Source organism: Ixodes scapularis, unplaced genomic scaffold, assembly GCF_016920785.2.
Source record: "Ixodes scapularis isolate PalLabHiFi unplaced genomic scaffold, ASM1692078v2 PGA_scaffold1__304_contigs__length_218370807, whole genome shotgun sequence".
Classification (NCBI taxonomy): domain Eukaryota; kingdom Metazoa; phylum Arthropoda; class Arachnida; order Ixodida; family Ixodidae; genus Ixodes; species Ixodes scapularis.
Genome location: NW_024609846.1, coordinates 214,043,188 through 214,057,200, shown reverse-complemented (window position 1 = coordinate 214,057,200; position 14,013 = coordinate 214,043,188). Strand labels below are relative to the sequence as shown.

General features: G+C 42.8%; 1 protein-coding gene across 1 annotated transcript; it reads right to left on the bottom strand.

The window, feature by feature from the left end:
• Window positions 1-1,056: 1,056 nt before the first annotated feature.
• On the bottom strand, window positions 1,057-10,642 carry LOC115318232. The gene is made up of 4 exons (XM_042290586.1): window positions 10,584-10,642; window positions 3,634-3,761; window positions 2,531-2,710; window positions 1,057-1,365 (listed from the first exon to the last, which is right to left on the bottom strand). The coding sequence occupies exons 1-4, from the start codon at window positions 10,624-10,626 to the stop codon at window positions 1,057-1,059; spliced, it is 660 nt and encodes a 219-aa protein (XP_042146520.1). The 5' UTR covers window positions 10,627-10,642.
• Between the last annotated feature and the right edge of the window lie 3,371 nt (window positions 10,643-14,013).

Below are 14,013 nucleotides of genomic sequence, written 5' to 3'. Positions count from 1 at the left end.
CCATCCGACCTGTGATCTGACGGAACGACAGTCGGAGGCGAGAGTTTTTTTCGCAGTGCAGCTGTCGGACGGGTGCTCCGTCCGGATCCGGCTTGTCTGTTTGTGTGTAGTGGGCATGCGACCAGCTTGCCAGATGTTCGCCGCACAGCTGTCCAATTGTCGGATGGCCGCAGCCAATGGCAGCACGGACAGCGCGAACGTCACGTTTTTACGTGACTATCGGCGCGATGAAGAGAAGAGGTGCTGCTGATTTCGCGCGTCCTTAGCAAACCGGCCTTCTGGAACCGATCGAGACCGTTGAGACCCGAATATACTCCGTTTCACCTTGCGATGGACAGCAGAGGACGCTACGAGCCATTCCAATGCCGTGTGAGTGTCACGGGAGCTTCGGGGAGACGCTGCAATGCGCGGGGTACGCAGTCACGTGATTTGTATACGCAGCGTTAGCTTCGGTTTTTAGCAGCAAAAAAGTAACCTCACGTAAAATGTTCAGGCACATACACTTGAATGGAATATAATAAAAATGCATTGCGTTCTTAAAGTCAGAAAAAAAAATACGAAGGGCGAGGGGACGAATAATATTTTGGATTCTAGGCTACGAGGCGCCAGCTATCGCCCCTTTTCAATACAGCCGTAGGCATCTATCCATCCATTCGGTAGAGAGATGCTCGGAACCATAGTTACAATATTATACGCTAGCGCTTCAGCTTGCGCCACTGAATATGCAAATTCCGGGATGCAAATTGAAGCAGACAGCTACCAGTCTAGTTTGCTGTACTCTTATGTATTCCAAAGAGAAAACGCGCGTGCATTCTGTCTCTTCACCGCAAAATAATACAGAACACTTTTGTTATTTGGGCGGTACCGAAAGGTATGTAATTTTATTAACACGGTAAACGTGTAATATTTTAATTAGAGCGTTTTTCTTCACCAGTAAACGACGTTTAACTTGGTATATTTCAGGCCCAAACTTGTGTTCCACAGCAGGTGAGTAAAAAGAAGTGTAAAAACGAGAGTAGGCCCTGGTTCAAACACGTCTTTCTTCTTCCACGGTTATTAGGAGGGTCGTCTACAGGCGAAGCAAGCGAAAGCATTCCTAAGAACCCTCAAGTAGCTGCCTTGGAGGATCTTGAAGAGCTCTGATCGCGTGTAACGCTCAACTTGGCGCACGAACTTTATCTGGCGGGGTGATTCGAGAGCTAATTCGCGGTCGTAACTGTTCTGAAGCTCGATGGGATGCAGATAGAGGGTCGCGACAATCGCGCGCATGGCGGGTCGGCGCCCGACTCTGAACGGATCGATTCTACCCTTTGCAGATGTGACCCTCACATCCACCCAGAACCTCTTGCGTCCGCCTCGGTTCGTCTGTAAAAAAACAAAAGAAAATAACGTGGTTAGCTGTGCCAGGGGAAACTGACATTATACAAGCTTGATCGTGACCGAGGAGCATAGAATGTGCTGAGAGCGAACCACGACCTCGCACAGATACCTCTTAGAAATTGACGTCACGTGACTCGAGGTCATAAGATGTCACGTGACGTCGATTTCCTCACTTGATCTAGCGGGGTAGATTGACGTCCCGTAAAACGGGTGTCTTTCACACCCACCAGCGTCCCTGCGACACACCTTAAAGGGTGGATTTCATGTGTTTTTATATCTTTTTATTAATGTGAATCACCTTTAAGAATGCGTTTTATCAGTCGAATTTCATAAGAAAACCGTTACAAAATATTTTCAAGGAAGAACACCGTCACGTGAAGTTTCCCGCTAAATATAGAAGGGAAATTGGCTTCATGCGACCACGTTACGTGATTTTTATTCACGTCACGTCAATTTCTCCGCTAAATTTAGCCAAAGCTTCAGTAGCCAGGCGGTGGAAAGCTGCGGCGTTCATTCGCACTCTTTGCCGACACTTCTAGTATGCTGCCTGGAGCGCTTCTCCGACTGGAGTGTTTGGTGTGCGATCTCGCCCACGCATCACGTATGGGCGAGATCGCCCATACTTTTAGTATGGCCACGAAGTGGCAACCAATAACGTCATAGAAGCCGGAGGGTCAAGCAGTCGGATGCCGCGATCCTGGCGGGTAGTCCTAGAAATACTGACGCAAATTACGAGGGAATACCAGTGTCGCTGTCGTCGCGGCATCTCAACTTCTTGCTACCGAAGCTTCCGTGTACTGTCACATCGAAGAGGGACCTGCAGCAGAACAGGCGTCTGCTACATCTACCATTTGTGCGGAGACACAGTCAAGATCGCGGCCGGCGACAGCATGACGCTTGCATGACGTCACGAGGCGGAAATCAGAGACGTGTTCAAGACACCATACTTCTAACACCAATTGTGATATTCGAGAAGACGACACGACTGCTTCTGTGACGCCATTTGTTGCCACCTCGACACCACTATTTATGTATGGCCGGGGCAGCATCAAAAGCACACCGGTCGAAATCCCATTCCTAGCACAGAATTACGTTTTTGGGGGAGCTAACAAAATCTAGTTTAGCATCTTGGAAATGTAAGCAGTCTCACCTGCGCAGTGTACGTGACTTGGAGTTTGCTCAAGTCGAGGGCGCAGCCTGACAACATGCCTGACAGAAACTCCATCGGCTCTATGCAGCTTCCGCTACGTTCAGTGACGACGTCCAGTCCCTTCACAGCCCCCTCGGTCAACCTCACTTCCATGTTTTGCCAGGAGGACTCTCCCAACAGCTGCAAGTCCAAAAAGAGTCAATACCAAGAGTTTCTATACCAAAAAAAAGAAAAGCACTCCTGTGGAAATCCAAATTACAGTCACAGCGATGTTCCCGACACCTTATCGAGCCCTAATGGATCCTTATGTATCTTGCACTTGTACATCTTGCACCTTACGAGGAGATTTAAAGTGCTTCCATTGATACCGGATAGAGGATGGCGCCAGTGTGCCAGTGTGTTGTTCCGCCGTAGGTGGTTACGACGAGGGAACACAGCGTATTCAACCGCACTCAAACACAAATGTGTGAACCAGCCTTTTAGTTCGTGCTAGAAGTCAGAACATAATTGCCCTATCAAATTTCAACCTTCGTCATTGATTGCAACATCCGAAAGCAACCACTTCCACTCTAGATTTTGTTGCACCCCTCTTGGCCGGTCTGCTGATGAATGCGGCTGTCTCTCTAGGCGCTTAAAATAGGCGCAAGAAGGTTTTGAAGTCACCGGACCGGCTCCATGGGAAGAACGCACCCGTTGTGTTCCACCCGATTTCCGTTAAAACGCGTGAGCCTTGCCTGTATTTTCCTTTAATTACCAATTACCACAAACTTCCGCACAAATAACTTTACATGCCCTTCTAAATACTACAAATGCGAATAATATCGGGTATATTTCGAGCCTCTTCACCCTCTTTCTGCGCGCCAAATTGTACCCGAATAATCAAAGCGAAGACTGACTCACGGCCGCCGTTCGCTGAAACTCGAGCGTCTTTTAATTTTGTTTTGGCCCCATCGACCCGGCCACGAGGCGTCAGAGGCTCTTTCGAGGCTATTTTAACCACTGGGCGAGTCACCCGCATTCACCACCAAACCGAGCCCCGCTTCAGTGCAAGTTAGAGAGCAGCCCAGCTTTTGTTCACCGTACAATAAATAATCTCCCGTCACCTCGAATGTGTGGGAGGGAATGCGGGCCTCCGGATAAAGCGAATATGCGTTCCGAATGAGAGGCGGAAGGTTCGAGCCAACGGCCCTGTCCACATAGTCGTTGAAGTCATTCACGGTCACTGCATTGCCTAGAAAAACAAAGAAACAAGAAACTTCACTAGACTATGCGTGTGAAGAGAAGTTACACTGTTTATGAATTAAACGAGTAAACGAAACACGCGATCTACTGGGCGGTTTCATTTGAATTCGACCAACCTTGTCGGAGCGGGTCCTCGGAATTATCAAAAAAAAAAAATATTTGTAAAATCGCTATCCCTGTAAAAAACCAGCCTCCCTTAAAAAAAAAAAAAATTAGAAGTGTGTAGTTCGAGAGAAAAAAAAAATTAAACGCTGCCGGGTAGATGTGTGAAATGCGTGATTCAATTTTGCTCAAATTTGGACAGTGTTTGCGAATATTTACTTTCCACTTAGTGATAATAATTTTTACACTATAAGCATGCAATGCGGGCTGTGTTTGGAGGTCAAATGTCGTCTTTTACCATTTTAATTAATTTTTACATAAAATCGCAAACATACCACGCAGAGAAATTTTGACTAACAATGGGATAGCTATAGCACACGAACAATGAGGTAGCTATTTATATAAGCTATCGTTTGGGTCGTATTTCTTGTTCTTAGAATTCATTGAACAAATTTGATTTCGCCCCAAATATGTGCAAAAGTTGGAAATATGCACATCTTGAGGTCAAGCTTTCTCAAATATCCATTTTTTTCTTTCCTTGTAACTTTTATTTCATAGCCCATAAAGTGTAGATATAGTTTATGTAACTCTTGGGCGCAATATTTTTGTTCTATTTTGGTGACAACTAGTTAAAGAAGCCAATTTTGAGCCTGTCACTCAATCCTTGGTTCAACTATTGTGGCTTCACCACAATGCTACTGACGGCCTCAATAATAACATATGGTTTTAGAAGCCAGTTTATCACGATCAGTTTGCCGGTATATATGCTCATGACCACTCCTGAAACATCTGAGGCACGTTACGGAGGGCAAAATGAACCATTCGTGTTAACAGTACTGCCACCTGCAGTTTGTTTGTGGGACGAGCCGACATGTCCCAAGCTCTGGCAGGTGAACGTTCTTATCGTAGAAATTGCTGGCGCACAGTGACATAAAAAAGTGTAATTTAAATATAAACAGAAAAAAATCACTCATGAAGCAGCTCAGTACATATCTTCTGCGATCATGGAAATTTGTTTTCCACTTCTGAACGCACGGACATCTTTTTTCACAAACTTGAACTGTTTGACCTATGTAGACAATTGTACTTTGCTGATAAGCTTACATACATAAAACGAAGTGCAGCTGACATAATGAGAAAAAAAAAACGCCAACTGGTGTCACAACACAAGACACCACCCAGTAACGCCGAATTAGAGCGCAGCTCTTGAGGAGGAGGAGGGAAGGGTACTGAGGGGAGACTATACCCCTTTTTCCTCCTGCTCACCTCCTCATCCTTTCTGCCACTCCTCCTCTTTCCTCTTCCTCCTGCTTCTTCCCCTCGTCCTTCTGCTCCCTCCTCCTCCCCTCATTCTCCTCCTTCACTTCCTCTTCCCCCTACCTCCCCTCCTCCTCCTCCTTCACCTCCTCTCCTCCCTCCCTCCCCTCCTTCTCCCTCCTCCTCCCCTCCTCCTCCCCGAGCGGTGCATTATGGGACATTTCCCATAATCCGCCGCGCGGACAAGAGGAGGGGGAGGAGGTGGGGAGGGGACTCCCCGCGTGGTGCATCATGGGAAATGTCCCATAATGCACCGCGAGGGATGCTCGCGACGTCACAAAGGTCCCACGCGGTGCATTATGGGACATTGTCACATTTCCCATAATGCACCGCGCGGTTACGCCGACGGCGGCGGCGACGGCGACGCCGCTCAAGCCGGAAACGGGCGCCTAAGAGCTGCGCTCTAAAAAACTTGATTGAACTACTGATGTATCCACGTTGATAAAATACTCATACAGAGACGGTGACCATTATGCACAACACTCCCCCGTGTGTTCATGCAGATGCTTTACAAAACGTCTGTCATTTGCCTAGATAGTTAACAAAGTCACGCATTGTGAAACACCATGTAGGCACTAAAATACAAATTATGCTGTTCGCTGAAGACGCACTTCACCTTTTTCAAGTAGCCACACGTGTGAGAGTGTGGCGTTCCCCAAATGGGTATTAAGTCCGACGTTCGCCAAGGGAGTATATGGGGGCCTTTATTATTCAATATCTATATAAATGACAAAACAAACGTAAGTTTAACAACGAATTTTTATGTCTACGCTGATAATGCTAGTTTATTTTTACTAGAGAAAACGCCACAGAGCTTATACGTGACGCCAATGAAATATTACAAAAAGTTCATAGTCGGAATAAATGTAATGCTCTAAAATTAAATAACAAGGCGCAAGCGGTCTTATTTCAACCAAGAAATGAATATGTCTACCTTACCAAAATATTCTTTTTAATTTACTCGGAAATTGAAATTGTACCGACATTTACACTTTAGGTTTTATTTTTTCCCACGAAAACATTTAATGGGACGATTATATTAATTTCATCGTATCTAAATTATCCAGTGTCGCTGGTGTTTTATATCGTCATTAACGCATATTGCCTCTTAAAGCAAAGTTAATAAAATATAATCCATTATTTTACTCGCATATAAATGATGGCCCTCTTATATAGGGAATCCCTGCAGATACCTATCTTGAAAAGATATTTATATTACAAAAAAGGTATTAGGAAGTATTTCTGATGTTACGCTGGATTATCCAATGAACATTGTTTTCAATCAACTTAGAGTAATGAAAATTTTTGATTTCTACAAATATAGTTTATGCTCAAAATATATCATAGGAAAAAATTCAATCTCAACATTATCTCGAAGACTTAACAAACCTAACAAAAAGGTATAGGCATATCCAACGCGAAGTGTAGAACCATGGAAGTACCATTTTTCAGAAATAATTACGGACCAATACACTACATCATCCACCCTTCCGACCACACTGAATCAAATCAGAAGGTAAAATATAGGACTTAGCACTGTGTCGGTGTGCAGCTTAAGGGAATTAATTAATCATACTCATCTCAAACTAACCCTAATAGAAGATAAGTGTTAATATACTTATCTGGAACGAAAACGAATAGCAGAAAAGTGTTGATTTTTTAGGGCTGAAGTTGTCTTTTGTCGCGTTTGGTCTACCAATGCTAGTTTGTTCAAGTTGAATTTGCATTATATGGTGACACTAATTAATTTTTCTCTGGTGTAAAGGACCTCTTCATGTTTTCATTTATTTCCTAATCATATTTAAATAATTTGGTGGCCGCGTCTCAACTGCTGTTTAGGTGGCTCGGGACTAATCAAGCTGTGTTAGAGCTTTTTTTTTTTTCTTTCCACCTTCGTTCTGTAAACTCTTGACAAAACAAAGACATTTTACTATAACGAGGCCGCCAGCAACATTGTAGTGAAGCCAGCATAGTTGAGCCAGGGATTGACTGACAGGCTTAAAATTGGCTTATTTAACTAGTCACCAAAATGTAACAAAAATATCACATCCAAGACTTATATACGCCATTTTTACACCTTATGGGTTATGAAATTAACAAAAAAAAAATAAAAAAAAATAAAAAAAATACTTTTTTTTGAAACAATTGGCTTCAAAAGGTGCATATTTTCAATTGTTGTGCACATTTGGGGCGAAATAAAATTTGTCCAATAAATTCGATGAACAACAAACATACACCAATCGAGATCTGATATAAATAGCTGCGCATCGATATATGTCTCCTGACATAGCTCCTTACCGTTCGTTTGATATAGCTATCCCTATGTTAGTGAACATTGCTCTGGGTGGCATTTTTGCGATTTTGTGTAAAAATAAATAAAAATTGTAAAAGACAACAATTTACCTTTAGAAACAGCCCCCATTGCATACTTATTGAGTACAAATTAGTATGACTAATTGACCAGTCTATATTTAGCAAAGATCGTCTAAACGTGAGCAGAAATCAAATCGCGATTTTCACGCATTCCGCCCCGCAGCGTTTCATGTTGTTTTTCTCTTGAACTACATATTTTCATATATCCTAAAGGCAGTGTCATTCATCACCGGGATCAGGATTTTGCATATATATATTACAGATAATTCTGAGGACTCACCTCGACAAGGTTGGTCGAATTCAAATGATACCAAACTTCGTCTACAGTTGAAGAAACGCAGTGTGGGCTGTGGCACTCAGCATGACGTTTCACCCTACTCAGTGCACTACAGCGCTGACTGCCTTTTTAGGCCTAAGGAGTTTACTAGTCTCGTGTCTTTCGCCGATCTTTCTTTGTAGATGGCAGCTCCTGCGTCCCCACGTGTATTGCGGGAAACTAGACACTCCAGATTTCTTAAAGTGTTCGAACCCTTGTTCATTAGTCTACGGCGTGTTCAAAACAAACTGGTTTGTTTATCGGGGAAAAAGCCCATTGTAGAGCGCTGATTCTGAACGGAAATGTAGCGCTGGACGCACCGAGCCAGATCCTAAGTTTCCAGAAGTAGCCGTTATCTTATTCAAAAGTTACGCGATTTTTCTTTAAACAGTATAATGCGAAAATGGTTCCCGGTTGTTCCTCGATTTCAGGAACGGGCGCCATTAAGCTCCGTGTATTCGAAAGCTCTGTTGACCGCGCATATACCTATCTCTCTGACAAGTATTTCCTGCAAAACGTTAGAACACATTAATGACACTAACTTAATCAGTCATCTACAACGTAATAGTATTTGTTTTGACCGCACGCTACATGGTTTTAGAACGGGGTTTTCTTGTGATACACAATAGTTGAGTTTACCCATGATATCGCTGCATTCATAAACTATGGTAGCGAAGTTGATTGTGTCTTTTTAGACTTCAGAAAGGCATTTGATTCGGGATCACATGCTCTGTTGCTGCAAAAGTTACCTACTATTTATGTTCCAGATACACTTTTTAAATGGCTTGAAGCTTATCTTGTTGGAAGAAAGCAAAATGGTGGTCCTCGAAAGTTTGAGTTCGTCAAATGTAAGAGCCTTATTGGGTGTCCCTCAAGGATTTGTCCTCTGTCCCCTCCTCTTTTTCTATATACATAAATGATTTAGCTTCGAATATTTCTTGTCTCGTCAAACTATATGCCGATGATTGCTGTGTTTACCGTGACATCACATGCGAAGCGGACTCTGATCTTCTGCAGAATGACCTCAACTCTAGTTTATCGTGGTTCCAAACATTGAGGAAGTGTCTGAACTTAAACAAATGCAATCTAGTAAAGTGTACTGACAAATAAATATCTCTGCTTACAGGATATTTTCTTGGTGGCACAAGCTCCTTTGTTGTTTCAGAATATAAGCATTTAGGGGTTCAGTATTGCAGCGAACTCTCCTGGAATGCTCATGTTAATTATCTGTCCTCTAAGGCTAGCCGCACGTTAAAATATCTTAAGCAAATCTTTAGGCAGTTACTCACAAAACTCAAAGAAATTTTATGTAAGGCGAACGTGCGTCCGATTTTAGAATATGCTTGCACTGCGTGGGATCTTCACAACAAGAGAAGTATAGATGAGCTCGAACGTATACAGAAACGTGCAGCGCGGTTTGTGCTAGGCGACTATGATTTCTCTAAAAGCTCGTCTGTTATATGTAATAAATTAGGGTAGCCTCCCCTTGCAGAACGCCGAAAATGTCTTAGGCTGTCCTTATTTTAGTATATATTTAATCACAGAAATGGCATTGATAAAAAACAATACATAAAATAATCGGCCTCTGTGCCTCCCTGTACAAATCACCCTATGAAAGTTCGTGATTACGGGTGCAGAATAAACATATTTAAGTATAGCGTCTTTCCCTGCACAGTACACAATTGGAACTTATCGGGTGAAATTGCTTCTGCTCCACCATTTATCATTTTTTACAACCCTACAAGATGTTTTTAAAATTTGTTTGCTCTTGATATTTTGTTATCGACTTTTCTTGGTGTTTCTGTTGCAAAGTTGCTGCTGTGTTATCATCTACATATTTTGATGGCGCTGTCAATGTGAATCCTCCCACATCACACAGCTCTTTCTTTTCAATAAGTACTTTGCATTTGTGTAAATTTTGTACTGTCTTTCCCAGTACAATTTTGCCCTAGCAAGGGCGCTATAGGTAGCCAAATAAATAAATAAATAAACTTGCCCAATAAAAGTTTCAGAAAATTACTTGCAGCTTTTGAATGAGATTTCGGTTTGCTCTGAAATGTTTGTGTAATGGTGCGGACGGTTAGCATTTCATTTGGGCGGAGAATGAGTTTTCGGAGATAAATAGTTTATTTTTGAGAGGAGAAAGACCCTGCATCTTTTTTTTTCTTCTTTTAACAACCTGCACTTAGAGTCACATGAAATAAAGCTTACTAGAATGGACAGTTGGGCTCATTATGAAAAACAGCGCAAAACATAGACACAGATGAGAGAAATTCACACATGACAAGGCGCTGTGTCCTTGTTGTTCGTACTGTTTTTCATCATGAAGTATCAGACAACTTACAAAGTGCAGGGTGTGATTAACGCCGCAATCAATCCGCTAATTGCGCAATCTCAAGGGTCGTAGAGCTATCTTAAGATGTTGGCCACTCGCGGTGCCCGGTGTTCTTTAAGCGCGCAGTGGATAAGCCTAATGACTTGACGTCTAGACATTCTAACGCATAAGCATTTGAAACTAAAATTGAATGCCGTATTTCGGCAATTTGTTTTGATACGTGTCAAAAAGGTTTACGCAGAAAAACCGCGAAGTGTTCTGGTCGACATTTATGAGCTCTAACTGGCTGCGAGATTTTACCAGCGAAAAGCTTTTCAGTCGCATTTTGTTTTTCGTGCGATCTAGCAATAAGCAATATCTTGACTTACCTAATGTGCTGGCTGCGAGAAGCAAGGTCATGAACCGGAACATTTTCTCAGAAGCGTCAGAATACCTCAAAAATAAGCAGGAAGGCAAAAAAACAAAACAAAAACAGATGAGCAATATCCGCGACTCCAACGAACTATAGATGGCGCCACTCATTTTTCAAGATGGCGGTTATAGTGAGGGTCGGAGATGCGTGCCGCTGTTGAGCCTGTCTAGTGTGCTGTCTTCATTGAGCGACACAAATTATTTCTGGTAATACGAGGAAGCTAGGGTGTTATGAGCGCAGGTCATCTCTTTACCCTGAAAACAAGAACGGTGTTTAGCGTAAAATTAACGCAAGGATGCGCGTTTTAATTGTGGAGCGAAACCGAAACTAACCTCGATTTCGGGTTTAATTTCTAGATATAGGTCTTAATTTTGGTTTCTTTCATAACTGAAGATGTGTCTAACATCGTAATTATTTAGTTGGAGAAGTTGTTCGCGGAAACTTTATTTTGTGGCATACATTTCGATCCAGGCTATTTGCAGTTGTTGAAGAAATCAGTGATGATATTTGTGCGTTCTCGCTGCCTTTTCTCGCTGAGATAATTTTCATGGGAAATAATGAACTGCGGGCCCTTTTAATGGCTTTTGGGTATTTATATGATTAATTTGTTTAACATTCTTCCCAGCAAATTAATAATATAGTTCAATTGTTTTTACAATATGTCCACAAAACGTATAAATTAATAAACGCTGTTCTCACTGCAGCAATCCAAAGACAAAATCCGAGTCAGACAACTGAAGTGGGTATGAGTTTTTTTTTTTTTTTTATAGCAACGCGGTCACGCATAGGATTTTATAATCCATCCAGTGTTTGACTGTTTGTCTATCTTGATAACGATGTCAGAGTTTTTCATATGCTAAATTGAAAACAAACTGACACCTTTCTGGAAATACTATTACGATTAAACTGTGTTGTTGTTGTGATCATAGCGTTAATTGGGGGCATGCACTGCCGCGATTTGTATTAATAATAATAATATTTAAATTCAGATATTTTAATACGTAATTTTTCAAGCTCCCCGAAGGAAAAATCCATCAATGTAACCCTGTTTGGTAGTCAATGTTTTCTAGTGGACCACTGACTGTGCCTGACTGTACGTCAAGCATGTCTGATTGGCCAACAAGTTACTCTGACCGACAGTCAAACTCCAGTCAGACCCCGCTTGTCGGCTTTCTGATGGTTTCCTGGTGGCAGTCGGCCGCCGCGAAATGCCATCAGGATGTCTTGGTCGTGATTCTGACTGTACATCGATTGTCTCTGACTGTACGTCAGAAAGCTTTGACGTGCAGACAGACGTACGGTCAAAGGACGTAAAGTTCGTTCGGATACCACTATTTCGTCAAATCTATGAATACGAAAAGTAATCTATGCAGGAGAAAACGATTTTGGGACGTGAGCCCATAAAACCGCTGACGTTAGAAATACGACACGCAACCGACCGACAACCTTGATCAGAAGCCCGCCGAACCGCCGAACACGACACTTCGCACTTCGCCACTTCGCTTCGCCCATAGAGGCTTCGCCGAGCTTTCATGAACGATCGCTCTCGACTCGTTTTGTTTGCCCGCTCGCTCCAACCTGTCGATCCTGCCCGGGCTCTACAATGTCTTAAGTTTTAGTAGAATTTCTACTCGACAAGACCCAGCCTGTTGTGAGTTCCGACGATGTAAGGGACTTTAGCGGTGTAGTTGAAGACGACAGGGTGTACAGGTCTACTGGGCCGGTGATGCGCGAACAAAAGGATCGTTCTACGACGCGAAAGTACTCTACATGGCAGGTGACTAGAACTGAAGTACGGCGAGTGATGTACGAGTGCTTTGCATAACATGTTGACGACTTAACTGCATTTGCAGCCAAAGCATGTCGTATAAAACGAATAGTCCAATCGAGTTTCTCTAACGGTGGCATAGCATAGCGGTTAAGATGTCCGGTTTGTATGCATGTAGTCGCGGGTTCGATGCGCGGTGGTGCTGTTTTTTTTTTTTTTTTCTCGAACATTTTGTTTTAATGAGGCATTTGGCGATATTTATGAGTGCGTATAGCTTTACTCTTATATAAATGCTGCCCTTGTTGATGAAATTCCCTTGGCAGTGGCTGTAAGACGTCATCTGATGGACCATCAGATGACGTCTGATGGTCCATCACGTTCCACCAACGCTGCTGACTGGCAGTCAGTGTCCCAAATTACGTAGCTCGATGGAATTTTCAATAGGGTCTAATATAATTTGTTGCTTATGATCTAATTTGAAACGCGCGAGCAAATATGACAATCAAAAGTGTGCTAAGTATCATCACTGGTGTCAATTGCAGCAACTTTAATTACCAAGTAATAAAATAAAAATAGTCTAAAATAAAAAAAATAAATAGCTAAGCTGAGCATTTCATGTAAAATCACATTATTGTGGGTAAAGTATATTTTGCTATCAATGTCGCGACTCTTAACAATCGGCAAAACGTCCCAAGTCGCCGCCAATATCCTTCCAAACCAAATGCCCAGAAACAATTTTTTTTTTGTAATTACCAATTTTTTTTTTTATAACATTTAGTTACTTGCATTTTTACGCTCCGTCGTTTTGACAATCTCATCCTTTCCACTTCAAAGGAACGCCTACCTGCTTGCACGTTTGCCCACTGCAGCACGTTTTGTTGCCGCTGGAAGTCGGTGAAACAGTAGTGAGTTTTAGTATTGCGTACACGAGCGAACGCAAGCGCTGTGTTTGGGTTAGCTTTGCGTGTTCCACTCTGCACGTGCGTGGAGCCCGAAATTGCGGTCTTGGGTGGCGCATGGCGATGAGGCGCACGCAGAACGTGTCGCACGCAACTCTAACGCAAACGCACACCGCTTGCGTTTGCTTCTATGCGCAATACTAAAACTCTAGTTTTGTCTAACCCGAGACTGGGGTATTTCGGAAAAGGGACGAGAAGAGAGGCCACAAGGAGGCGACGTCTCAAACACAGCTAAGGATTTTATTTCATCGTATGCACTTTTATACACACCACGTCCACACACCACCAACCAAGTCGGCCAATGACAACATAACACCCGGAATACACTAAGCCAAACATAGGCCCAAAACATTACAAAAGAAAAATCTTTCAGCCAGACAAAAGGACAAGATAAGCCTCCGACTACACAAAGTCAACAAAGAACCGTTAAAAGGTTTTTTCAAACCCGCAAACACACGGAACCAAAGGGAAAGAGGGCATACAAGACCTAATTATACAAAGCCAAGCAACAAACCATTAAACTAGCCGGTACTTAGTCACCGTAAAAAAAAAAAAAAAAAGGAAAGCCGGCAATTGGTCATTTTAACCCGCACTACACATTGAAGGAAAGCGGAAGAGGGTAACCATGAACCAAAATACACAAAGGGGAGAATGCAAAA

Coding starts and splice junctions, on each gene's coding strand:
- LOC115318232 (XM_042290586.1), bottom strand. CDS start 10,626: ATGTTCCGGTTCATGACCTTGCTTCTCGCAGCCAGCACATTAG. Junction 3,762..10,583: donor TCTCGCAGCCAGCACATTAG/GTAAGTCAAGAT, acceptor TTGTTTTTCTAG/GCAATGCAGTGACCGTGAAT. Junction 2,711..3,633: donor TTCCCTCCCACACATTCGAG/GTGACGGGAGAT, acceptor TTGGACTTGCAG/CTGTTGGGAGAGTCCTCCTG.